Source organism: Gavia stellata, chromosome Z, assembly GCF_030936135.1.
Source record: "Gavia stellata isolate bGavSte3 chromosome Z, bGavSte3.hap2, whole genome shotgun sequence".
Classification (NCBI taxonomy): domain Eukaryota; kingdom Metazoa; phylum Chordata; class Aves; order Gaviiformes; family Gaviidae; genus Gavia; species Gavia stellata.
Genome location: NC_082637.1, coordinates 23,285,277 through 23,313,240, shown reverse-complemented (window position 1 = coordinate 23,313,240; position 27,964 = coordinate 23,285,277). Strand labels below are relative to the sequence as shown.

At 35.2% G+C, this 27,964-nt stretch overlaps 1 protein-coding gene across 1 annotated transcript in view; it reads right to left on the bottom strand.

Annotated features, from left to right (window-relative positions):
• The window catches only part of IPO11 (importin 11), an 87,854-nt gene that overhangs the window by 50,433 nt on the left and 9,457 nt on the right, over positions 1-27,964 (bottom strand). The window contains exons 3-19 of the mRNA XM_059833651.1: positions 27,815-27,887; positions 25,080-25,283; positions 20,851-20,983; positions 19,847-19,905; positions 18,931-18,979; positions 17,182-17,252; positions 15,636-15,828; positions 14,043-14,195; positions 13,740-13,783; positions 12,753-12,843; positions 11,270-11,317; positions 10,521-10,626; positions 7,732-7,858; positions 6,545-6,578; positions 6,322-6,362; positions 5,031-5,147; positions 3,543-3,656 (exon numbers count right to left, since the gene is read on the bottom strand). Coding sequence (XP_059689634.1) covers positions 3,543-3,656; positions 5,031-5,147; positions 6,322-6,362; positions 6,545-6,578; positions 7,732-7,858; positions 10,521-10,626; positions 11,270-11,317; positions 12,753-12,843; positions 13,740-13,783; positions 14,043-14,195; positions 15,636-15,828; positions 17,182-17,252; positions 18,931-18,979; positions 19,847-19,905; positions 20,851-20,983; positions 25,080-25,283; positions 27,815-27,887 — 1,657 coding nt within the window. The remainder of the gene's footprint in view (positions 1-3,542; positions 3,657-5,030; positions 5,148-6,321; positions 6,363-6,544; positions 6,579-7,731; positions 7,859-10,520; positions 10,627-11,269; positions 11,318-12,752; positions 12,844-13,739; positions 13,784-14,042; positions 14,196-15,635; positions 15,829-17,181; positions 17,253-18,930; positions 18,980-19,846; positions 19,906-20,850; positions 20,984-25,079; positions 25,284-27,814; positions 27,888-27,964) is intronic.

Genomic DNA, 27,964 nt, shown 5'->3' with positions numbered 1-27,964 from the left:
TCCATTTTATACAACAAAAAAATAGTCGGATACGTCTGAGCTTTCTCTCAACATGTCTTGAGAAAGTTACGTAAGTTTTTTGAAAACAAGCAGCTTAGCAATGGTCTGCAAGAAAAAATTATAAACAATACATATTCCTAGAAATATTCACTGGTCATTCTCCTTCTGGGAAAAGTCACAGCTCTAATAAATACTAAATGACTAAATGCTGAATACAGTGCTCTAAAGATCAAGAAAACAATTACTCTTTGGACTTATGACATGCTAAATCTTTTGACATATTCTAAGAATCAGGAGAAGTGTTTGTTTTCATTGCTACACAAAGACTGCCAGACTGATGACAGTGATTTATTTTTAAAATGATCCATGAGCCATACACAAAGATGTCTTTCCAAGAATGCAGAGTAAATAATGTTTTCAGCAATCACTTAATAAGAAAACTCAATTTTTAAAAATAAGCTAAAGAGAATTTATGATTAGTTTTGACAATAGTTTAAACCTAAAAAGAATGGAATTCTGAAATTGGGAACTACTGCCTATTTTGAAATATTACTAAAGACAACTGAGGGTAGTTGAATGCTGCTTTTGCATAATTACTATATGCGGAAACTGTTAAGTTTAAAATTATTTGTTGTTTCTAAGTTAAGGCTTCTTTGTGGAATTATTTAAACAAACTTGTCTTAAAAGAAAAAGAATCTTCCATAAATTTGTCTAATCTTTTTTTGTCCACCTATGCTTTTGGCCTCCACAGGTGCCAGTAACAAGAAGTTCCACAATTTGTTTATTGTGAAAATATATTTTCTCTTTGTTTGAACTAAGTCTATTTCTAAAAGAAAAACTGTAATTTTTCCTTTAGTTGTAGTGTCCAGTCATTCCCCTTGCACTTCCTCTCCACTGTTAACCTCTATAATACTATCCTCTTAGTCATGCGTTTCCACAAGTTCAAGATTGCCTGCATATTTAGTCTGTTCCTGTATGGACACTGACCTACACACTAGGAGCACTTCTCTTGATCTTTGCTAGTCCTACTACATCTTTTCTGAGATGTAGTAGGGGTTGGAGAGGGTGGGATGGCATATAGCCCATATTAAAGAAGTGCTTAATAGCACAGATTCTGCAGGCAATATAACCATGTATTGTTTTATTCGTCAATGTTTTCTCAGGAACATACTACATTTTATTTGCATTTTTACTGCCAACTACACAGGTATTTCTAGATATTTCAAGTTCAAGTATTATTAAATTATACCAAGATCTTTCCCTTCACTGATAAGAAAAGCAGTTAATTTTAACTATCCTCTCTGGATAAAGCAAGTAGCTAATAATTTCTACAGGCTTTCAAAATTACTACAGTAAGCCTCTAGAGAAATTAAGGAATTTGTTGTACATGTATAGAAAAACAGGGAAGAGATGCAAATTACCATCAAGAATTAAAACCACCCAAGCAGCTCATCTCAAGTGCCATCACACAGCACATACAGGACAACCAGGTGACCAGGCCCAGTCAGTATTGGTTTATGAAAGGCAGGTCCTGCCTGACCAACCTGATCTCCTCCTATGATGAGGTGACCCACTTAGTGGATGAGGGAAAGACAGTGGATGCAGTCTGCCTGGATTTTAGTAAAGCCTTTGACACCACTTCCCACAGCATTCTCCTGGAGAAACTGACTGCTCATGGCTTGAATGGGCGCACTCTTTGCTGGGTAAAAAACTGTGGTGAATGGAGTGAAATCCAGTTGGTGTCCGGTCACAAGCGGAGTCCCCCAGGGCTCAGTTTTGGGGCCGGTCTTGTTTCATATCTTTATCGATGATCTGGATGAGGGGATCGAGTGCTCCCTCAGCAAGTTTGCAGATGACACCAAGTTGGGTGGGAGTGTTGATCTGCTGGAGGGTAGGAAGGCTCTGCAGAGGGATCTGGACAGGCTGGATCGATGGGCCAAGGCCAATTGTATGAGGTTCAAGAAGGCCAAGTGCCGGGTCCTGCACTTTGGCCACAACAACCCCAGGCAACGCTACAGGCTTGGGGACGAGTGGCTGGAAAGCTGCCCGGCAGAAAAGGACCTGGGGGTGCTCATCGACAGCCGGCTGAATATGAGCCAGCAGTGTGCCCACGTGGCCAAGAAGGCCAGTATCTTCCTGGCTTGTATCAGAAGTAGCGTGGCCAGCAGCACTAGGGAAGTGATCGTCCCCTTGTATTTGGCTCTGGTGAGGCCGCACCTCGAATCCTGTGTTCAGTTTTGGGCCCCTCACTACAAGAAGGACATTGAGGTGCTGGAGTGTGTCCGGAGAAGGGCAACAAAGCTGGTGAGGGGTCTGGAGCACAAGTCGAATGAGGAGTGGCTGAGGGAACTGGGGTTGTTCAGTCTGGAGAAGAAGAGGCTGAGGGGAGACCTTATCACTCTCTACAACTACCGCTTAAGGAGGTTGTAGCGAGGTGAGTATTGGTCTCTTCTCCCAAGTAACAAGTGATGGCCTCAGGTTGTGCTAGGGGAGGTTTAGACTCAAAATTAGGAAAGATTTCTTCACCGAAAGGGTTGTCAAGCACTGGAACACGCTGCTCAGGGAAGTGATTGAGCCACCATCCCTGGCAGTATTTAAAAAGACGTGTCGATATGGCACTTAGGGACATGGTTTAGTGGTGGACTTGGTAGTGTTAGGTTAACGGCTGGACTTTATCTTAAGAGTCTTTTCCAACCTAAATGATTCTAAAAAGCTAAAACTCATTTACCTGACTACAGATTACCAGTAACTTCCATTTAGATACAAGGTCGGTCAACATAGCTATCAATGTTGTATGACAAAACCTGTGACCAAAAGTAATCTAGATTTCAGTTTTGAGAACTGTAAGACACTAAGTAAACTAAACAAACTTCGCTAAATAAACAACTATGGGCAAATGAAACCTAATGTTGATAAATGCAAGCAATATGTTCTGGAAAGGAAGAGCTCCCTGCAACACAAAGATATACAAAGAAAGGAAAAAGAAAAGGAAAACAATGGTCTGAGAATCACTATGTTCACCTCTGTTCTCAGTATTACTATCACTTACTGCACTTAGAAGCCACAGTCGTAAACAAAGGTAAGATGATAGCAGTCCCTGGCTCACAGACTTTTTAACAGTTCTGACCATTCCGTTTTAAAATGGACATTACAAAGAGGAGATATTCAAGTATAGCTAAAAAGAAAATTATGAGCACAGATAAATTCTCAAAAGAAGAAAAAAACCCAAAAGAGATCAAAATACAAATAACAGGATGCGATACATATTACCTAACAAAGCAAATGTGCCTAAAGAACTGCTTTTACTGAACAAGCCCCTGGAAATAAAATAGTTAAGTGCTTAACATTAGCCATGTTTATCTCCACTATCAGAGAACAAGGTCTGTATTCTAAAGACTGAAAAGCATTTAGAAATAGGCTATAAAACCAAAATACACCTTAACTTTACCTATATACATATACACACACAGAGAACATGTAGGCATGTCTGAGAAGGAACTGTAGGAGATACTGACAACATTTATGTGATTCTGACCCCTTACCTGGACGAGATGGATTAGGGTGGTTAGAATGGCACATCGTAGCATATTGTGCTCCTCACTCTGTTTCCAAAGGAGTGGTAAATACTGAACCAAGCATCCTACGTATGGTCGTATCTGAAGTTCAGAACATAAATTTGTTTCTTAATGTGTGAAACAAGGCCATTAATTTATCCCAAGCATAATTTCTGAAATATTTAAAGGCTGCTTTTGTCACAGTAAAAATACAGAGTTTGCTTTAATTCACTCCTCTTTCCTCTTCCTAAAACACCCTATTCCATATTCTGTGACTGAAGTAACTTCTGACTGCACAGTGATTTGAAAAGGACATAGTACTTATGGTAACATTTGTGCATGGCAATGAGGCTTAAGTAGTAAATAGAACACAAAAAATACTTAATTTGGTAAGCAGAGATATTTTCACATTAATATATTCTTCACTTAAACTGGATTTCTAAATAATGGCATCCTTTAAGATGACCAGAAAGAGTCCCAGTAAAAAAATATAAATAAATAATGCTGAATAACCTCTGAAGTTACCCATGCTTTGAGCAGGGATTGGACTACATAACTCCAGAGGTTTGTCCCAACATAAATTTGTGATGATCTACAATACTAAAATGTTAATCTATTTGTCCTCTAGAGTATTTAATTAGGAATTAACCTAAACAGACTCAAAGGTTTTTCTCAACTTGTTTTTTCTGCTACTTCTCTAGTTGATGTAAAATGCAGGGAAATCTGCTGTCATGCTGACTTTTCCTACAAGGGACAATTAGGAAAAAGCTTCATTTGGCTCTCAGACAGGATTACTTGTAGAAAGAGGAGATAATCTGAATGTATTATCTCTGTCCTTAATACAGTAATACCACAAAAAAAAACCTGAGACAGAAGTAGTCAACAATTCATTTTTTAATTCTGCAAAATCATCTTCAATTTCCTCATGTATAAGCTGAAGAATATATTCAAACACTGAGAAGAAAGTACTGAAAATTCATAATATGAACTTGAAACTTTGCATGCAATTAAGGAGAGTGCTGTATAGGCAATCGTGATCCATACCAGTGCCAATGAGAGATTACAAATTTAACTGCACGGTCCCTAGGACTGTGAAGCATTTTGTCCCCCAGAACTTATCTATAATATGTAAGATTTAATAAAATACCAGTTCAGATATAAGAAGAGACAATCAGAATCAATTATAATAAAACAAGAAAATTGCAAGATATGTAATAAGATAAGCAGTGGAAATCTTTTTGTACTCTAAAAAATACGTCGTAAATAAAGAAAAGAGGTAGTAACTGAGCAAGAACATTTTACACGAACGATAAATGAGAACCAAGTAATACAAACAATGCAGGTATCTACCATAACAATAACCAATCTATTAATCAATGACATTTTTCTGCTACTTTTGTATAAGCCCAAGCCACCAAGTCCTCCTCTCTATGTTCTTAGTACAAAGCTAACACTGAAATCTATAAAAAAAAATACCTGCATATTGACTCTTTCAATCACACAAGACAGAACGTGAAGAACATGCATTTTGGTGTCACATTGTGTTACTTCCTGAAGTAGCTGAAAGAGCAGTGTAAACATGGATTCCAGATACTGAAAGAAAAATAAACAGCTACAGATTAGACCATCAAAATTACAACTGGCAACATGACTTGGTGATTTTCCTGTATGCTTACAACTCAGACATCTATGAACTTTGAAAGATGCTTACAAAGTGTGCAAAATGTTACTCTTTCATTTGGGAAAAAAGCACACTAGCCAATCACTGACTAAATGACAAAATCTGTGTAAACCTGACTAAACAAGACAAAAAATTTCAGATCTGCTCTTACATAAGAGTTCAGACACAATCAATTTGAACAGATACAATTTTCATGTTTTGGCTAAGTGCAAACATGACTTCACAGGTAAAACACTATAACGCTGAAGGCTGTCTCTCCAGAAGGAACACTTTGTTAGGGTCAAAGCAAAGGTACTGTCTTCCAGCTTTTGGGTCAGTAGATAAAATTTAGATATTGAACTGAAAAAGACATCTTAAACAATTCCAATGTTTACAGTGTAGATGCACTCTGCATTTTTGTTTTGTTTGTTCTCAAGAGAGTTGCAATTAACATGGAAGTCATAATCAAATGAGAAGAAAAAGCATCTTTATCTGGCATTGCTAAGTTTCAGTGATCAAAATAAATCTTTACTGTATTTATAGCTAACATTGCATTGTTTACTTGATGACAACAGTAACAACCACTGTAAACAACACAAATATATGAGACTGAAAAAGTTTATGTTTTTAAGGTGCTATTTTAACCACACACTTATATTTAATATTCACGTGAAATAGTAGGTTGGAAATTACTCTGTGAAACAGGCATAATGGAAAGTCACATTGCTGAGGAGACTTACTTGTTAAAGACAGCATTCATATTGTCTCAGCATGAAGAAACTTAGCATCTGGTAACACATAGTATATATAGTACTAAACACAATGCTAGATAGTTGCAATAGTCATAATACTAAAAGGTTTTGAACTGTCTGTCTGTTTATAGCACATTGGCAACCTTAACAGCAGCATGAGTCTTTATATGTTTTGGCCTATGAAGACTTAAAAAAAAATACATAGACATGCACAGATTACTAAATAGTGTGGTTTAAAATGAAATTGGAAATTATTTTTTTCCTGGTTTAAAATGAAATTGGAAAATATTTTTTTTCCTGCTTTCCTCTGTGGATCTATCTGCTCATCAGAATATGCCCGTACAAATGCTCTTACCGGTAAGAACTGGTCAGTTCTGAACTCGAAGTCATCTACAGGTAAACAACTATTAAGGAAGAATAATACAGGTTGCAGATGGACACGAGACTCAAATAAGCAAATACTCCATGGATACATAAAAATTATAATGTGAAGAACTTGCTAGTAAGTTTAAAATGGTTTCTTTTCCAGTAACTCTGAATTAAGAGCTAATTAAACATCTTTGCCAATAAAAGGATATTTAACTTCAGTGTCGTAGCCGTCTCGATGCGGACCTGAAAGACATAAGTCAAGAAGCATCAGATATATGTCCATTAAACATTTTGATTATCAACATAATACCTGACAATATCAAACCAGTTGCTGTTTTGGCGATTGAATCATTTTATGTGTTCTGTCATCCTTTAAGAAATGTGGTTAGTTCAACTCAAACATTTTCATTTGCTTTCATTTTATTATCCTTTACAGTTTATTTGGCATTGCTGAAGTGGTATCATCTAGAGAAACTACTCAGGCAAAACCTTCATGAAGGTCAGGAAAGAATTAGACAAGAAGATATCTAGCCCGTGATAAAAAACTCTTGCAATAGAGGGAGTTTAACTTGGTATTATCTCATGGCTTGCTGTCACCCAAAGACCACAGAATCAAACAAACAACAAGTTAGCATATTCTTCCCTGGTACATATTCAAATGCTCAGAAAGCACTAACTGAAAACAGTCACAACACGACACAGAAACACATCCTGCTCTGTTAAAGCTCTCTGGCATCACAGAAATAACTGTTACAACTGCCAATTACCAATATTCAACTAACAGACTAGCTAGGTTTATTTGTTTTATTTGTTGGCTGCTAGGTCTGTCTGTTTATAAAAAAAAAAAAAAAACAAAAGAAACAATCACAAAACCAGCTTCTCAACTCAACCTCACCTGCTGGTAAACTGAAATTATAGCTTAACACCACAGATTTGTACTCAACCAGCTTAGCAACCAAAGCCATTTATCATATTCTGTTAGCAGATAACTATGTTGATGCTTAAATAATGCTGTATACTGCAGGGATTAGTCACAGAATAAGCCTGTTTTATCTACACGAAGTGTTCATTTGTTTATAAATTATTTATCTCAAGACACTTCACAACTTCCTTCTTATAAAAAATAGACTGTTGCTATTGCCATTCATTTTTCCACCAAAGTCATCACCTAGATCATCTTAAGAGCTCGTTTCATGTCTTTGACCTTATTGTTCAACATCTCCACAATTAAACACCCCCACAACTTCACCACAGATTATCTTTTGCAAGACACAACAGGGTTCACAGTGTGTTGTTATGAAGTTCTCAATCAAGTTTACATAAGGTACAGTATTTATGTTTCGCCTGTGTTTACAGAACAAATGTGTAATCCTAAACATTACTTATTTATACTTACCACTAAGTCCTGGTCTTGAAGCAAGTTACGAATTGCCTCATATAACATAGGTCTCAAGTCTGATTTGAATTTTACAGAAATCCACTGTCCAATCAGCCAAATTACTCGTCGGCGTATTGGTTTATATCTTTAAAAGTGGGGGGAAAGAAAGTTGTACTCATTAACTCATTATACTTGCTGTTCTAGAATACTTTCATGAAAAAGAAATCTAAGAATCACTAGGAAAATATTATCACCCAAAACAATTACTAAAAGATTTAATTTGTCAAGACTAACTTCAGAACTTTAATGCAGAAATCTTTTCCAGCAAAATTCTCCACTAGAAGGCTCAGGAAACAGCAACTTAGTCTGAAAAAGATAACTTTCATCCTAAATGACTGAATCTTAAAGGTCTCACTAGAGATACAGTTTATTCTACACAGAGCACATCAATAGAAGAAACTAAAAATTAATCTTACATTTATTACTGCCATCATAGCAGCTACTACTTTCACACTTACCAGCAATTTCCTTGACATTCCTTTTACGCTCAAAATTCTAGGTCAGACACGATCTAAAAATGCAAACTTAAGTACTGCGTTACAGCAACTGCCAGAGTATTTCATGTCATCAATCTAAAACTATTCTCAGAAAGAACTGACATTATCTAATCTTGCACCACTGCCGCAACAAGTGCATAAACTAAACAGCTTTAGAGTCAACGGGAAGAAGTAAGAACCAGAACAACAATGAGCTGAATTGCTGAAAAGCATTCTGTAGAGCTGCTATTTTTCTCCACTGATTGTAAAAGCTGATCAGGAAGAGTAGCTCAGATTTAAATATTTAACTTGCAGACATGTAAAGTCAGGCAAGATGAACCCTAGTCACAGTATTTTAAGTAACAAATTATTTTGCTGTGTTACCCTAATTGTATTTTTCATTTGATGAACTTCTGCCTCGTAAGCCATCAAGACAGCAATTTAAACTGAAGTTATTGTGGCTTCTTTACATTTAATAAATATGATTTATTAAACATTCCCATAACCATGAGATAATTAACAAAGCACACCTTCAGAGAACATGAAAGTTGTGAAAGTAGCATATATACAGCAGTTCATTAGACTGGAACACAAAGCTAATGAGGAATAACATTCCAGTGTTGCTTGAGATTTATTGAGTGGCAGTGAAGCATGAACGAGCTATGATGAAGCATGACTTACACAAGATGTTACCTTACTAACATGTCCTTCTATTTATTTGAGAAGCTGTGATGATACAAATTTTTCTATTCTTAGAAAGCCTGATACATAACCTTGTAAAAATGAGAATATTAAAAAACTAAGAGGTTTTTCTTGAGATTGGTGTGGGATAATTTTCAAACCACTATCACATAAAGAAAAGTTTTAAACAACATGACATAAGTACATAACTGTCTGCTGACAGCAAGGATTTTCAGCTCTGGTGATATCTGTTGTACAACCTATACATTCTACCTACGTCTTTATATTCTTTCTCTCTCTCTGGGAGAGAAAACATAGCATGCTTTTGGGTTTTTGGGGGGCGGGTGGGTGTTTGGGTTTTGTCTGAGGTTTTTTTGTGTTTTTTCTTTTTATTTATTTAAAAGGACTTAAGTTCCTAGAAATTATTCTGCTCATAGGTGCTCATTTTTGAGGTTCTACCTTTTCTACATTCACTACTTATGGGAAAAGCTGACCTCTTAGAACATCACTAGCTTTTACACTAAGAGCACACGCTGACGAAGTATAAGCAGATTGAGCCTGCTGGACATAAAGCTTACATGGGAAAAGTGACCATATTCCAAAATAAGGCAGCTTCTGTTGTAATTGTCATAGGATAGTAGCTTTAAGAAGTCTGGGCTGCATTCAGGCATTCAAGTCAAAAGTATCTTACTTGATACCAAAGTACTAACTGCCACATCAATACTTTCAGCAGGAAAAGTTGCTTTAAGATTGAACTATTGCAAAAGATTGTATTCAGTAAACTATTTTCATATTACAGAAAAGTTTCTCCTTACTCAGTTATAAACTAAATATTATGACAAGTGACAAATTTGGTAATGCAATGTTTCTAAAGATCTTTAAGAATATTTTTTCATTAATCCCATATTTCTCCTACTGCTATGGTCGTGGTTGACAGTCTCACTACCAACAGACAACAAAACATTCAAAGACGACAAAACACAGCAAACTCTAAGGTCACTGCTGACAACACATAGGTTTGTGTTCCCAAACATGAACCAGTTTGTGAACAAGCATACTAATTACCATGGGACATTCTGTGGGGCAGCAGATCATACCCTCCAATCTGTATCTGAATATCCAAACTACTAACACTGTTTCCTTTATTGCCATGGTGGTCTCCAATGATGCTGGCAGTAGAAGCAGTTCACTATTTTGGCTAAGCTAGTTTTACAGATATTATTTCCACAGATTTCAGTTGGACTTTGCTGCCTAAAGGGCTCTGGGGTCTGAGGAGGCCTATATAGCTTTCTTTAAATGAGCAAAGGTGGATGGCTTGAGAAAGTTTAGTCAAGAGAACAGACTTAAAATATTTTTACAGAACCCTGGCAGTATCCACCACATAGTAATTTAAACATAATCACAAACTGTCAGGAACACTGTCACTTCTGTGACTGTATCAGTTATCTACAGGTATTTTATATCTCTGCTCATTTAGTGGATATGTTTGAGTATTTTTCAAGTCTGCAAATACTAGACATTATCTCTTACCAGATTTGTAACAACAGTTCATATTTAAATGATGAAGTCATAACAAACCAAGGTGTTTACCTGTTATGAGAAACCTGTAGCTCTGCTAATAGTTGATTCTTAAACCACTGATCAAAATCCACACTATCAAATAGTTCATAAGCAGCCAATCCAACCGCATTATACACTGGGGAAAAACAACAGTCATGCTTATTGTTTGCTTAAATGTTTAATTTTTAATACTAAATAATCAGACTACTTTAAGTTTCAAAAACCACTTTTGATAACCTGAACATAATCCAGAAAACAAAACTAAAGCATATATTTCTGAAGAAAGATATTATCAGACCATGGCAAAGGGAACTCATGAGTTTTTAGTAAAAGAAAGGTATTACAGAAGAAAACTCAGACTCTTGAAAACAGTTAAAAGCCATAAGAAGAATGAAGATCTTATTCTAACATCAAGAAAGGTTCCATCAGAGGTCTTAGACAATTCTTTTCTTTTGCCATAAAATCCCCTTATAAAATGGACAGAGCTTCTCCATGGAAGCACTGTAGCTCATTTATTTGCAGAGAGGAAAGGACAGGACATTAAGGGAGATTGTCTAAGGATTTGTTTCACAAAAAAGCTGAAAAAAGCACCATATTTTTACAAAAGCATTTCGAAAAGTGAAGAAGACTGACATCAAGTGCAAGAAGAAATAGGATTTAGGTCATAATTCCCAAATGTCTTAAAAAAAGTCTTGCAAATTCTTCATACAGTTTTAAGAAGTCAAGCACATACACAAAAGCAGCTCTGTTGCTTCAAAGGTAAAGTAAATTTAATTTACCAGCATCTTTAATCAGTATAGCACTGGTATCTTCCACGTTGGTAGATCCTACAAGACAAAAAGAAAGAAAAAAGCACAACTAAAACAAAGAACGCAAAGAACTTTGCACTTTTACACTTTAAATGCTGTGAATTAATACTGCTTCACTATTTTTGTTTTATTCACCAGTCCAGTTATTTAAGTTTTGATACTTTCTTCAGTGAATATAATAAAATCAAATCTCTGCTTTCATACCCTATTTTTGACTAACTTCTTTGGAGCTGAACTTTTTAACAGCAACATGCTGTGAAAATAGCATGTTTCTTAACAGCAACACGCAAATAAGTCAGAAGCATGTATTTTAAATGAACAGACTCAAAACCCGCAAATTGCTAAAGACTGTTGACCATGTGGTACTATTTCCAATAGAGTCCTAGATCTAGTTCCTATACTTTTATATGTACGCATGTGTACTTATAATGTATAAGTAAAAATTTTCCAAAATCTTAAGAATTAATGAATTCTTAGTATCTAGTACTTCAACAGTAACTCACAAGTTGAAAACATCCAGAAATGGCTAGTAGGGTCTTCAGGAGGAAAAAAAAAGTGTATGTGTACCTTTTAGCATGGAAGTATTAGCTTCCATAATTCTTGGAAAACAAAATAACAGTCAACCCTGTTGTAAGGAACCTTTTACCATTCCCAGTATCACAGCACAGCGAGCCATTCTGGAACTTGTGTACACAAAGTATTTTATTAAGAGATTCTCTGAAGTCAGAAACCACCCTCAGAAAATGAGTATTTCTATTTAATAGTAAGTACTGATCCACTCTGATCAGTTCAAATATAAAATACTGTAAGTCAGCTAAAATACAACCTGGGGAAACAACCTAAGCTGAAATGACAGGAAAAACAAAGTGGGAACTACCACTCGTCATCTTTCATGGCTGCTATGAAACTCAGTTTGGGGTTGAAGAAAACTTGAATCATTCCTCAGCCTATGAAGACTTCATACAGCAAATCACTAATTTTTTAAAGCAGATTCTTCAGATTAGAAAAGTCCTCTAGACTCTCCAAAATGACAGCAGAACTTGAACTTTTTCTTTTGAAGGTTTTTTTCCCCAGGACTTTTTCAGAGACATGGCAGAATCACTATAAACAGGAAGCTCCTAGTAAAAAACAAGAATTTATTAAGCTTGTCGAACATTCTCAAGAAAGCCTGAGAGCTCATGAAAGTAGAAATGCCCCAACCTTTGTCAGTCATCTAGAACAGTTACTACAAAAAGTAAAGAATCCTCAGGATTTCCTCTTCCTATATACACATTGCATTTTCCTTATGGTAGGTTTAGAAATAATTTAAAAATAAGAACATGTCCTTTCAAAAATACAGAGTGAATGCACTGTATAAAATCAGATATGACAAGGTAAAATTGTTTAACAGTTGACAAAAGCAAATGTAAAGAATTCTACATTTTACAGTTGCTTCATTTTTTAAAGAACTTACCTTGTAGACTGCGAACCATTTCTAAAAGCACAGGTGTAAGAGTCTGATTATATTCATGGAAAATATCAATAAAAAGAACTTCACTGCATGGCTGAAAAATTAAAAGATCTGTTTTAGAATCTATCAAAATAAAGGCAATTAAGATACATTTTATGCTAAAATTTGTAAGTGCTGCGTATCTTGCACCAAAGGTCATTTAAAATGCAATATACTGTAGCAAAATTACTATTATATGAAAAACCACTCTTCCTACTATACAGTATGCTTAACACTGGCAAGATTTTGATGGCTGTATCTGTATCAGCCAGTTCTGTGGTAGAACAACAGTGGATCTGTGAGGCAAAACAGCTGGTGCTGAGGAGCCAGTGATCACACTGTAGGTATGGTCATGGTTACTTTTTGAATAAGCTCTAGTTGAGTCATCTGGGCTAAATACCCATTTGCACTTGGAACACACTAGGATGCGCAGGGTTGGCTTGTTTAGTTTTAAAACCAAAGTAACCCAGCAAATAAACTTTGAGATCTCTCTGCAAAGCAAACCACAGCAGCAATAATTGGGAGATTCACTACAACTGCATACTTTTGATCTGAAATAAAATGCCAATATAAATGCATCTGAAAATTTCTTCAGTCATCACGTCTACTAACAAAGTCATAAGTGATAATATGAGTTACCAGTTTAAAGAAGGGACAAATTCTACTGGGTTTAATAACCAGACATCACACAATGCAAATGCTGAAGCAAACTCCTTTTCCCTCCCTCCTAGAATATGAAGTGCACAGTTTCCAGTGTATTTCAGCATGTTTGAACATAGGTGACAGAACAAAGTTAATTCATACTAATTCTAATGAAATTTATTTAACTAAAGTTTTTTTTGAAAGGCACGAGCTTATCTTCCTACCAAGTATCATCTTTCTTGGTTACAAGACTATCAAGAAATGCATCCAGAAATGCTGAATGGTTTTCTTTCAATTTGAAAGACTTACTCTGAGACTGTACTTCCAAGAATCTCCTCCTGTCTCTTCTACAGCTATTATTTCACAAAGAAAAGGAAAAAGTATTATTTCAGCTATGATTCAAATAAAGGTTAGTATTTAGATATGTGAATATCACAGACTACTGAGAAACCTCTTGTTATGAAAACAATCTCTAGAGGGAATATTTGTCCATAACAAGACTGCAGAAAATAGCCAATATTGCCGTAAGCGATTTGTAGAGGCAATGTGGATATGAAACTCTTACACCAGTATCTAAATAACCTGCAACCAACTATAGAACATGTTTCTTACTAAAGCCTTCTGGGTCCTCTTCCCACATCATTAATTCTTCCTTTGTCAGCAGGAAATAGTGAGTGACTAATCTCCTACATATTTCCATTAGTGTTGGATATGTGAAAAATGCTGTCTTTATCTTATGTGCTTCAAGAGTTTCAGGACTGCTATCTGAAATAAAACACAGAAAATTCCAAATTACAATTAAGCGGCTTAATAATCAAACAGTAGTCCAGTAAAATTAGAGAGAAATCAGTAGATAAGAAAATCTTATCCTCAGAGGAAAAAAATACATTTTCATGGCAGACTTTCATAACAGACTTGCAGGTGGTACTTTTTTTAAGCATGTTAAACTCTCACATTCATTTACTTCTAAGAGAGCTCTCTAAGAGCACAATTAGACCAAAGGGTTGTTAGAGTTTCACAAAGTATTTATAAAAGCTTTTCAGCTGCTATGTAGATGAAAAGAAAAACTGATCACCTGCCACTTTTGGTTTTTTTTTTTTAATTTAGCATTACTGAATTAAAAACACACAGAACTCGAAGAAAGTTTCATTTATATCTATTCAGAAAGTTTATCCAAATACAATCTTAAAAATAACTTGGGTTTTTTAGGAGTTAACATTTGTTAAAGAAAGCAGCAATAAAACCAAATACTGTGTGCTATACAACCAACACAAACACTATATATCAGCCAGAAATTAAGAAAAATAAATTTTATGTATTTTTTCAATAACCCAGTTCTCAAAAAGTCAAGTGCTATAGCCTTTATCAGAATGTACTATATTCTTGTCTCAAGTGACCACATTTCTATTTCAAAAACTCAAACACAACTAAGACCTTTTGCAAGTAGAAACTTCTGTTAATAATCAGCGGATTTAGGACATTCTAATGTAATATAAAATTATGGAGTAACATCGAAATACACCAATGTTCTGAAGAACATTAAATGCTGCATTTGTGTAATCTGACACATACCAGTATGTTCATGAAACCTTTTTTTTCAAATTTAGAAAGAGAATGCTAATTGTTATGTAGTCATTGCCAAATGTCAAACTAATGTGGAAGTTGGTTTGTTTTTTTTAATATAGTTCAATTCTATTTTTCATTATCTGTACATACAGCAGTGTATAAAGATTCAGAATGAAACAGTTCTACAAAGCAGAACGTATAAACTGCTTTATATTTAACTGCATGTCACATTCACTGTGTTTCTGTATTTCAGAGTACTGGTATTAGTTAATTACAGCAAATACCCCATTTTATCAAACATTTCTCAAGGGAAAGACGCATCAGACCATTTTATGGAAGTAAACCAAATTCCATACCTCAATACTTTTTAAAATCAGTTCAATGAAAACTAAAATAATCACCAAAAGATATTTACACCCCTTGTGTATTTAAATTACCTTAGTAAGTCAATGTCTATATATAAAAAGACTTTAACCATGAATATAACAATTATCAATACAGAGACAGAAGCATACATTACTAACTATTAAAACACCAAGCACTTCAAAAGAATGTCTTAAATGAGTTTTATTGTTGGGAGCAACTAGCAAAATGTTTCTCAAGTTATAAAAAAATGTTTTTAGTAAATAGCAGCAGTACCTTCAATATTTTTGGATGGCTTGTAAGCATAATTTTTTACAATCATCTTAATGAGATTCATGCACTGTACAATAAACCGCTCAAATACAATTCCTTCACCAGCTTCTGTGAAAACATAGCTTACAGCAAACTCCAAAGACCTCTGAATCAAAGGTGTGAATGAGAAAGGATGTTGATCCAGGAAGTCCAAAAGCTAAAAATTAAGGAAGTAGAAGAACAAGAAAGAAATCAAATTACTTTTTATGCAAGCCTTTTATTAAATGCTTTCATAAACAAATCAAAAACAAGTGTCAATTTATATAAAATTAAAGAAAACTGAACACAGGCAGGAAATTAAGAAGAGATCAGTATCAATGGTTAATGAAGCATTATTTTGCTCTGAAATTCTTGACTTATGTCCAAAATTACCTTTTTTTAAAGTTTGAGAAACAAGACCCTTTTTCAACTAGACCAGCTTGCTAGCAACACAGTATATAAAACATATCAGCCACCCTTAAAATCCTGAACATTTTAGCAGACAATTCATCCGTATTAGAACTATTGTAAGTAAAAGAGGCATGAGGGAAATAACTTGTTATTCTTTTTTCTCCAGCTCCACTGCAGTACAAGCACTTCTTCAGCTTAGCTTTTACAACTAGTGGTCTAGAATGCACTCGTCAATTCCTTTAATCTCCTCTACTACTGCAAAAATGCTTAAACCTGAAGTCTGGCATCTGAATATCTACAGGTGGTAAATTATCTATTAAAGAGTATTTTGTCTTCAGATCTAGGAAAAAAAAGCACGTGCCTCACATACTTTACTAGGTAGTTCAAAGTGAGTAGTATTATGACAAAGACTAAAAATGTTGGGTCAGAACAACCTCAATTCAATTAATTCTGATAATTAGGCTGAATATTTAGGTAAGACCCATGGCCCCAAAACAGAATCTGAAAACAATAGGAAATCTGTAGGTTTTATATCTTTTAAAAACAGAGCAAGTGACAATGCTAAAATTACCTTCCAATAATATATACAATTAATGGTTGCACAGAATTAGCTCACAACTCCAAATGTATTATATAACATGAAAGTCATGGAGAGTAAGTTTTTTGTTAATTTTCCTTCAAAAAACTAAAAGTGGCCAGTTATTCAAGAAAACTAACAGAGCCTTAGAAATAGCAATCTAACTACTTACAAAAGACAGGATGAAACATTTATCTCTTCTTTATTCATCAATATGCATACCAATGTTTTAGCAAAACTTCCAGAATCCTTTTATGAGCAAAATCCTAGCTAAAAAATTTACTTATAGAATACATTAAAATTTTTTTGAGCTAAGAAAACATATTCTTTACTGCTGCAACTTACGTCAGCATGAGTAAACGGACACCCTTTTCTTTAAATAATTTCAAAAATGTATCTTATAAAAGAAGTTTTAAGTTGCAGTACCTTCCATTTCTTTAAAAGATCTGAAACCTATTGGCTTTAAGGCACATACATATCTGAATGGGAACTGCTCCTCCAGAACGGTAAACTATTCAGTAACTGAATGGATAATTTACTTACCACTTTAGTGAACAGAATTATAATCTTTTCTAGACGATCTCTGCATACGTTTTCTGCTCTTATACTTCTACCTGGTAAATCAGATATTTAACATCTATCATTTTTTCAGACTTTCCTTTTCTTTCCGGATAGCTAAGTTTTAAAAAATTAACACTTGTTTATCTGTTTTTTCAGGGATTGTGGCAGCCAGGAAAAAGTTCTATAGTAGTATAAATTCAAAGTCAAATTCAAGATAATGAGTACTGGGGGGGGGGGGGGGGGGGGGCAGGGAAATAACAGTTTCTCTCAACTGCAGTGAAATTCACTGTAACTAATCAGGATAAAACAATTGGGACATCATTACACACAACTCAGTGATAAAAGACAGTTAAAATAATGCAAACCAATACTAGCATAGACAAGAACTACAAAAGCATTGAAAAGATGACAATGCCCTTTTATTAAAATTACGGTATATCCTTACTGCACAATACTATGTGCTTTTCTAGAAACTCCACCTTAAAAAATAATTTACTATGGACACTGGAAAACATTTTAAATTTACAAAAAGCAGATAAAGCTTTTATAAAAAAGAGAAAAACAAAAAGAACCATAATGAATGCATACAGGCAAAACCATGATATAATAGATGTAAACACTAATCCTGTAAGACAGTCGTGCCTGCTTTTGCAAAACAACTTATTGATTAGAAAAGTGGAAATGGAAAACTTCAGCTCAGTTCTTATCTTAGGACATTCAAACCCCACAGTCCTCATGTTCTAGAGGACTACTATAATCACCAAGCTTCAGGATGGGATGGCCTTCAAATCAGTCTATTAAAGCTAGGCAACCATCTTGCAAAAAAATGAAAGAAGGGCAGAAAGAGCATGACTATAGTATAGGGGAAGGGGTAAACAGTTGCATGCAAAGCAGCCTGCATTTCAGAAGTGCAAAAAAGGTATTTTATTTTGGCATTTAACACAGTGGCAGTTCCCATCTTTTCTAGAAATGAGGATCAGAGCCCAGATCAGCCCCTCTCACCTAAATAGAGGCTCCTGAGCCAAGTCCCATAATTTATCAGAAAATTCTTTCTACTCAGTTTAGACATCTATTCTCAGAAAAAGTGTTGTTGTATCCTAAAAGAATGACCTGACAGGCTTCAAATGAATGAATGGCTTGCACCAGGTCTACTACAAGTGTAAAAGCAAGAAAAGAGCAGCGAGTTCAGATGCAACACTGCTGAACATCTCCTTTTTGCTCGCTTCAGCTAACACCTGCCAATTATGCTGATATTTCTGTTGACTGTGTTAACCTGTGGTTGCCTGTCTCAGACTACTACTCTTCCAGTTATAAAGTACATATATAGCTGAATGTGATCTTTATTTCCCATTTGACATTTACCAAAATAGATGGCAAACTCCAGGGAAAAGAAAAACGTAAAACCCTCCCAAAGAAGAAAACTCAAGATGATCTGGTTTTAGTAGCATCTACATATTTTAATACGGATACTTTGTCAATCAATGGCTTAAAATCTATTTTTGTTTAATTGACATTATCACACCAAGTATCATTTTGGTGGGATTTTAGTCTGTCGATATAAAAGGACATTTTTACTGAAGTCTTTTCTGACAGTTTCAGCAGTATTGAAAGTAACAGCTTTGCACTTAAAAAATACCTTGCACCTAAATGATTAATGATAATGAACTAAACTGTATTGTTTTCATCCAGCTTCTAATATTTAACAACATGTAAAAATATTCAGATACTTACTACACTCCAGAAACTGTTTTAGCCGTTCAAACACTGCATGTAGAAAACCCTGAAAAAATAAAAGTATACGTGTCTTTTAAAGATGAAGCTTATTTTGCACTGCATTATGAGAAGACAGTTGAGTCTAACTGACAGTCTAACTAACAGTTCAGACATGTTACTAGCTCAGACATCACCTTACCACTTTTAACTGAACTAACTGATTATCTTGAACAAGCAATTTCCTCATAAAACACATAATTAGCTAGCTAGCAGACTGAGTAGGTGATCTTATCATTACTACACAAACAGCATAGCATCTCTAGTAGAAGGTATAGGTAAATATAGACATATGCTTTACAATCTCCTTATCCAGTTCTCTCCTGTTCTCAGCTTCCTAGTTTAGGATGTAGGTCGTAGGTAACCAATTCCTCCAGCAAAGCAGGCAATTTTGGGGGTTAAGGGAGATGCTTAGGTTTCTCTCTTTTTTCTTTTTTATTTTCTCCCTAAATGGGCTGCATACCACAGGCTTTCATCTCATTCAGACAAATTCTAGCAATAGAATTTGGTAGGACAAATATGCCATTACATTTATCATTAAATATAAACATCCTCTTCAGATGATGGGGGGAAAGTGCATATAAGACATCTTCCAGTAGGCAACAGAGGTGTCACTATCACGTGACATGTAAATTGGAAGGGGTACCTTTTCTTTTTCTTAAACATCATGCCATTGCTGTCACAGTGTTTAGGATCTATCTAGGATCTGACAGTTCTTAACTGATGAGAGGACAGCTCTGAGCGCATGTTGCTTGATCTTCCTTTACATAACACAAATGAGTGCCTTCCAACGATTTTTAAACATAGCTCTAACACCACCTGAAATCACCACAAAAGATTTCTGATCTAGAACTAGAAGCAGATATATGTCACTTACCATCACCTCTACACTCCAATGAGGTTCTACAAACCCATGCACTGTCAGTTTACGAAGCACTAGGAAAAAAAAAGTTACTTGTGTAGATATTTCTCAGCCCTTGTTCCAACAGATTTCAGAATGCGATTATAATTACAGTTGCTGTGCCTTTCTTCCAATTCTCCATATTAAAAAATACATTTAATTTTGGGCCTTTGAATGCCTCAACCATACTTAACATAAACCTAATCTTGTGAAAATTACTTTAAAATTCAGTACATTGTGAGTAAAATCATGAAGAGAACTCCAAGAACTACTGAATCAAAAAGAATTCTGCAAAAGCTCTAAGTATTCAACCTCTGAAAGGTTCTGCAGCAGGAAAAGGGTCACATACAGTCAACTAGGGTCCAGAAGCCATCTTAGGAATTTTCTCAGGTTTATAACCCAGAGAAGCCACATGCAGTATCTTCTGGAACAATTCAAGACTGGTATCATCCACATTGCAAGCACCGCACACAAACATCTCAATTCTTCAAAGGAGCAAAGTACAGTAAGGATATGTATTCATCCCACTGATAAGTACTTGAGCATCAACCTAAGATCTAAACTGACTGCTAAGGCTACCTCTTCACTGAATGCAGGGTGAACCTAGCAAAACAAAATTTATAGCTCAGCTTCCTCAGTTAAGTGCCTAAAGATAAACAGATGCAAGCCTAAATTACAACACATGTAAAAAGGCATCCTGTTATGTCCTCCACTTTCCCACCTCCTAGACTTTGACTTCTTACAACATGCACATCAGAATGGTACATACTGAGAAACAAGAGTACCTTCTCCCCCTTCCGTGTGAGCAATCCTCCTTCTGCCTTGCCAAAGGTACAGGTAAAATAAACTACAATTACAGATTTTCCCAATGGGCACAGCTTTGTTAGAGAATGCTAACTCTTTGCCAAAGAAGTCTTACTCATTCACTGTGAAGAAACTTAACTTGATTCCTTATATTTAATATCATTCTATATTATTACCTTTCAAGGACAACAAGGTTCTTTCTAGTGAATTTGAGGCTGCAGCTTCATCCCCTGTACAAACTTGCTGTAGGAACATATCGGTATGATGATTCCACAAGGAACACGCAAAGCTATAAATACCTGATGCAAGCTGCAAAAGGAAGAAAGACCAACAATAGATTTGATTTCCTGAATTTAGCTATAGCATAATAAATTCCTAAATTTTAAGGGCCAGTTTAGACTGTTAAATTATTTAATCCATCTTCTTGCATACCACGGACCACAGTGTCTCTCTTGCTTCTTTGTTGTACTGAGTTGTACTGCTCTAAAGATGTTTTCCAGAAAAATATCTTGTCTTAATTTGAAGATGTTACAATACTCACCTGCTTCCCTGACTACTCGGTCTATGACTCTACCACTTTAAAGGTAACTATTTAGGCCTCCTTTCTTATCTGATTTTCATTAAATACAGCCACAGGTCTATAACAGGGTATAAGGCTCAAAAAAACCTATCAGCTCTCCTCATCATCTCCTCTCCCACAAGACTTAAACTGTTTGTCTTACAGCATAGTTAATATCTGAATCAGCTTACTCTGGGACACAGTTAGCAGTTACATGCCTATCTCTAACAAAAATAGTATTGAACAATGCCTATGCTGAAACTAACTTTATTTTATTGATAGCTGCAAACCCTGACTTTTTGCCTCAAATTATTTAAAATCTAGAACGAGAAATAGTTTCTAATCAGCTAGCACTGAACAAATCTCAATGTTAATTCACATTACAGTTCCCAAACAGTGCTTACCTAATAAAGGTATATGAAGTATAAACAGAAGAGAAAGAATTTCTCATTCAGTTATGGTAGCACTTGACAGCTTCATAGTTAAGGAAGAAACTGCACTTAGTCTGCTGCACCTTATATCAATGGAATCAAAAGCACGTATGACCTGTTTATTTGGTTCCTTTGACTGAGTAAAGGTGAGACAGTAGAAACTCTTGGTAATTGTTCAATGATATGTTCGTGAAGTTGCAAAAACACATCATTTAATAATTATCAATAATGTTTTAGGGGTTGACTTTGGCTATTAGGGGGGTGTCTCTTAAATAGAATACACTAATACTAACCACGATAGTAAGCATAACAACTCAGATAAAAAAAACAACAAAAAGTTGCAAAGCAGCAGTAATAGTCCTAGAATATACTCTGGATAAAACCCATTTGTTTGTCATCTGATCAGAGTACCTTCATACTAAAAAAATTCAAAACAATAATTGCTTTATTAAAAATTGGGGGGACAGAACTACAAATACACACAGTATCCATTAGCAGCACGCACCACATTTTTACACTTGAAGTCATTCAACTAGCAATTATAATTTGTATTACTGCAGGACTTAAAGACCTAGTTATGGGGCTAGGCTGCCTTAACTTCCTCTAGTCAGTAAAACAGGCAAAGCATACTGGTGGTGGTAAAAAGATACCCAAGCTAAAGAATAAATATGAAATAGCTTCATAAATGAAACCAGTTCACGATGAATAGTAACAGTAAAAGCAAAGATGGCAGACCTGTTCAGTGCTGGATTTCATAGCTGCCAATAACCATGAGGATTCCTATTTATGACCATATTTCAAAGATTCAGCAATCCCCAAAGCAGCAAAGAAATCAGAATAATCATAAAACCCCTCACTGAAGTTCAACAGAGAGACCTAAGTGAATGGTGTGTATGCAGCAGCAGAGAAGGTACCCAAAACCTTCTTGTACTTTATGGTAGGACTGTAAAGAAAAGTGCTTCTAGTTTAAGATAGAAGATAGCTTCAGAAAAAGAAAGTTTTTCAGATAAACTGTAAAAATGTAACAGCATTCTTTCAAAACCAGGGCCATGAAGCAACAGGAAGACTCAAAAGCTTAATGTCAAATTAATTAGGGGAAAAAATGTAACTGATATTTTTGCTGATTTGCAGTAAATTCATAAATAACACTTCTCCAATATGTGCTATATGGCTATGTGCTATTATTAAAAAAAAGCCAAAATACTACAGGTTTTAACACATACAATCAGTTTCTTCCTAAAAGTAGTAGTACATTTTTATTAGACAGAAAAATAAAACTCACTGGTTTTAGTTCCAAGAGCCACCATCGTCATTTAATAAACTAAGTCCCAAAAAACAGGCTCAAAAGAAAATAGATGTTTATAAGCACGTCACCAATGGTATATTTGTACTAAAGCAGCCAAGTCTACCTTGAAGATCGTTAATGTAGTTGTAATCATAACTGTATTATTCACTGGAAAGATGAAGTTCTAAACAAGTAATTTCAAGTACCATATTACATGAAAAATTTATCAAGTGTTTCCAAAGCTGTACTAAAAAAATAAATGTAGAATTCAAATGTGAATTCCCTTTACCAGGAAACAGAAGAAACAGACTTCAAAGTTGTTCAATTTTGACATTACTAAAAAAAAAAGAACCCTTAAATGTGAACCCTACAGTGCCAGATGCTCAGAAAATTTCTTCTTCCCACCTAAAGTTCAAAAAACTGCACGCAGTTTTCCCAACACAGTGAAACTGAATGCACTGAAAATTTTCATTCACGTCAAGATCAGATGATAGAGGAACCTTGGATACTGAACATATTCACAAGTTAAAAACCAACATTTAAGCATAAAGAGCCTGCTTAAAGAGTATGTTTATTAAAATGAAATTTCAGTATTTTTTACAAGAACTGCCTTACACATCTAAACAAAATTGCTGTAAGTCTTTTCTTTGCATGTGTGAAGTTGTCTCACTCTAAGGACAAAAGAATATACAAAGAAAATACCATGCTGGAAAAATGGCATTCCATAAGGTTCATACAAACTTAATGAGTTTCTTGGAAACAGAAAACTGACTGAAGGTAACTGAGCTCTTTTTGAACCTGGTAAGATGGTGGAAATACAGCAAAGGTGCTGTTGGACATGACAAATTTAACAACAAATACTGGATCTTATGACCTATAAATTCCTCTCTGTCCCTCTGTTGAGATGGTATGGATTTGGATATTTTATGAATGTGGGGCTTTGGGATTGGGTTTTGATTTTTTTTTGCTATATCCTTGACCATTAACAATATTGTAAGCTGAATAACCAGGCTGTATAAGCAACACCTTGGTCTAGGAGAGCTCTAGAAAAGAGGTCATTACTTCACTCGCTCTTTATTGCTTTGGAATTAGTTTCTGTGAATATACCAAAACCTGTATTGGTACAATTATCTGTATCATGTATAATGGCCTAATAAATTTCAAAATATAAACAAATATTTCCTATACAGAGATTATATTCAACCATACCTATACATGGCATAGAGAGAAAACACTGTTCCTCACACATCTCATAGCAACATATCATCATTTCAGTCCTGTCCTATTACAAGAGCCAGCCTTTGGTTCCTCAGATTCCTGACAATTAAAATTTCACCTTAATGATTACACAGCCAAAAAATTTTTTGCACATAGATAAATAAGTAAACCTTCAGAAATAGTCCTCATTATCTGCACTATAATCTTTTATTTAAAACGGAGGAATAAAATAAAATTTTGAAAATTCAAATGTAACATGTTTGGAAAAGATGTTTAAGTCACTAAATTCAGTTAACTGTACTACATCATTGCCTAACGCCACATGGGATTGGAGAGGCAACAGCCTACAGCCAAAGGTAAATCTGTGTTCTAATCAGTGGATTCTTACAATGGAGAATATAAGCTGCATGAGACAAGATTTGGCATTTGCATTCACATCTTGCCTTTTAATTAACCTGGAGAAAGAAGTTGATCTGGAGAAACCCCAAACACATTCCCACTGACAATAAAAGCAAAGAATACTGTGGTATGGAAGCCTAAAACCCAGTATTTTTTAAAGACTACACTGAATTACGAATCCAGAGCACACTTCCAAAAACACTGCAAATTCATCTACTATACGACATTTTAACATAAGGCTGATACACAGACATTGTTCTGTAGATGAAGCTCTGCTTCTTAACACAAGTTATTATAATAACACTCAAGTTGCATGCAAAATTAATAAATATCTCAAAAGCATTTAACCTAGAAACTGAGTTCCAGTTATTTCATATTGTACAAATACCCACCAAAGTAAGAGCACTTCTGTTTCAAAGGCAGACATACCTGCCATTAATTCACTGCCAGCTAACCACAGGAAGTGGCAATACATGGTTTGCATGCTCTGCAATATTGCATCACATTACTTACATCATAGAAAAGTTTCCTATCTGCAGCGAGCCGTTTGGATGCCAGGGTCTTTGTAACATGATAAAAGGTAAGTAGTGCTCTGTGTTGTCGAAGATCATCCTGGACCTTCACAGATTCTAGAAGAGTAGGTATAAGTTCTGGCCATTGCCTTGGGCAGTCCACCCTGGCAACTTTAGCAATCAGTACAGAGATCTGAGTTGCTATCTGAAAAAAAGCAAAACAAAACACAGATACCACAAAGTCAAAGATCATTTAGGAAATGTACAATGCAGAAATTAACAGCCAAATAAAACCTGAAGCAAAAAATCCCAGTATAAATTGCTAGATAGAGCATATGGTCTCACCTTCAACATACCCTTACAACTACCACCACACTTCCAGCCTAGGGAAGAAGTCACATTCTTACGCTATAAAAAGGAATCCAAGCGACTTAGGGGCATAAGAGGAAATAGCCATGCCCTCCTTTACTGCTTTGTTAGCCGTTTCATCTGAAGTCTGACCACCTCACAAAACTTCCTACAATATTCATTCCTACCCACTTGCTTAGGGAGAAGAATTGCTTCAGAAAACTGATGTCAACGTTTGCAAGGAAGAGCTGGGAGTCTTATTTCTTTTTGGATCAAGTGATGTCAATTGGCAGGAGGGAGCAAATAAACTCTTCTCCATATGTGATACAAGCAGCAACCTCTCCAGGGATGCCAAGAGTACATTTTCCTTGAGGACTGGCTTTTTAAGTGAAAAAAAAAATCTGCTATCATACATTTCAAGGAGTATTTTGTTCCTCTGTTTCCTCCATATGGTAAATATCTTCAGAGGCCATAGAAACTATGCTCCCAACATATGGTATGTTCTATTTTTCTTTTTCCCCTCCCCTGGAAGTGAGCTTGTCTCATCACACCTCAATACTATGTCTAATTCTTATATTTTTGGGTTGTTTTTATCTTTTGTACATAAACAGGTCATAATTTTTTCTACCTTCTACGATGCAGAAAGCACAAGCAGATAGCAACTGTGTTATGAAGTATCTACGACTGGAAAAGAGCACTCATCAGGAACACAAGATAACAAAATTCAGGTGTACCAAGCAGATCAGGGACTAAATGAAAGGTGCCTCTGAAAGGAAACCTCAAGGTATGTACAACACAGATTGGGGAACAAGGGACAAAGAAGGGGAGATGGGCTCTGTGAACACAATTCTATATCACAATTGTTTAGGCAATCATTTAAGAGCAGGCTGCTGGCATAAAATAAAACAAAATCCCCCACATCTTAAAAGACTACATCCCAAAAATATCATAAGGACACACAAATAAATACATAAAGCCACTAGTCTTTAAAATGTCAGTTAAAAAGGTTCCAATCTCAGCCTGCAACTACAGTCTCAGAACTGCAGAACTGTTCATCAGCAGTTAATAACTATAAAATATACCATACTATTGTCTTAGCAAACAAACTGATTAAATACTAATGGTGGTATGGAAAAATTGATAAAAATTTTGAACTATTTTACATACAATGCAGCTAACATTAGTTTTTTAGAAATGTAAATATCATGCAACCACAAAATTAAATATTTCATAAATTTTATACGACCTAGTAGTAGCATGAATGACACACTTCACAGTCCAACATGACATACTTCATAGTTCTTTTTGGTTGAAATAAAGAAACAAGTAATATTTGGTCATATTTTTTACATTGAAACTATACCTGCACTACAAATTTAAGACATTTTCTATGTCTACCTGCATTTTAAAAAATTGCATTTGAAATAAAAACTTCAAATTCTAGTCAAAATTTTCATTGCACAAAGGCCTTCTACAAAGACTAAATTACCCTAATTTTGATACATTGCTCTAATCCTACAAATAATGTTAATTGCATCAAGGAATCCTGAAAAGTTGAAACTGAACTTTCTGCAGAACGGAAGTTTATTTGCTATACCTTTTCTTTTTGAGCTTTACCTTATGCAAATCATTCCTGTATTTTCTTGAAAAAGTTTTTTAAGACCTAGCTTAAAATATTAGCAAATACTTCCTTGCAGAATATCATACTTACACGATCAAGAGTAAGTTAGCAGAAGGAAAACTTATTCATCTAGCGTACGTGTATTCTGAGCCCCTAACATTAGCTCTATACTCAATTTAACAATAAATCCTTATTCTAATAAAAATAGTAGCTTAAAATTAGTCATTTTATGTAAGACAAGACACTACCATACTGAAGCTTTATTATTCCTATTTAAATTTGTTGATGCTGTGATTAGACATGTGACAGCAATCCTGCTTAGGTGGGTTTATGCAGCCGCATTCTCAACAAGCTTATTGATGTTACACCACCATCACTACGCTTCCTTGTATGGCTATACTGGGAGTCAGATCAGAGAACAGGTACAGCTGAAAAAAATTACTCAGGGAAAGAAGGTTATTTCTGGGCTACATCCATTCCGTGAACTATTTCACCAAATGGATACATAAACAGCGAGGGACAACAAACTGCCACTGCAACAAAAAACAAACCAAAGAGCCAAAACATGTTGTTTCCAACCTAAGTAATTCTATGAAGTGATTATCCATGGAAAAAGATCTCACTTCAACATAAAGATCTGTCTGAAAGGCAACACATAAATTGAAACTTGTAAACTTTATTATTATTAAACACTCTGTTAAGAGAAAAACCAAATTATATACCAATACAAGCATTTGCTGGGAGAGTAATAAACATTCACCACTAACCTGATTCACTGGTTCGTTAAAGTTGGTGATAAGTCCAGCACGCAATGTAGTTTTTTCTTCTTCAGAAAGAGCACTGTCAGGACAAATTTATTAGAATATTACTTAATTTTCAATAAAAACAACTATTAATTCATATTTCAAATTATTTTT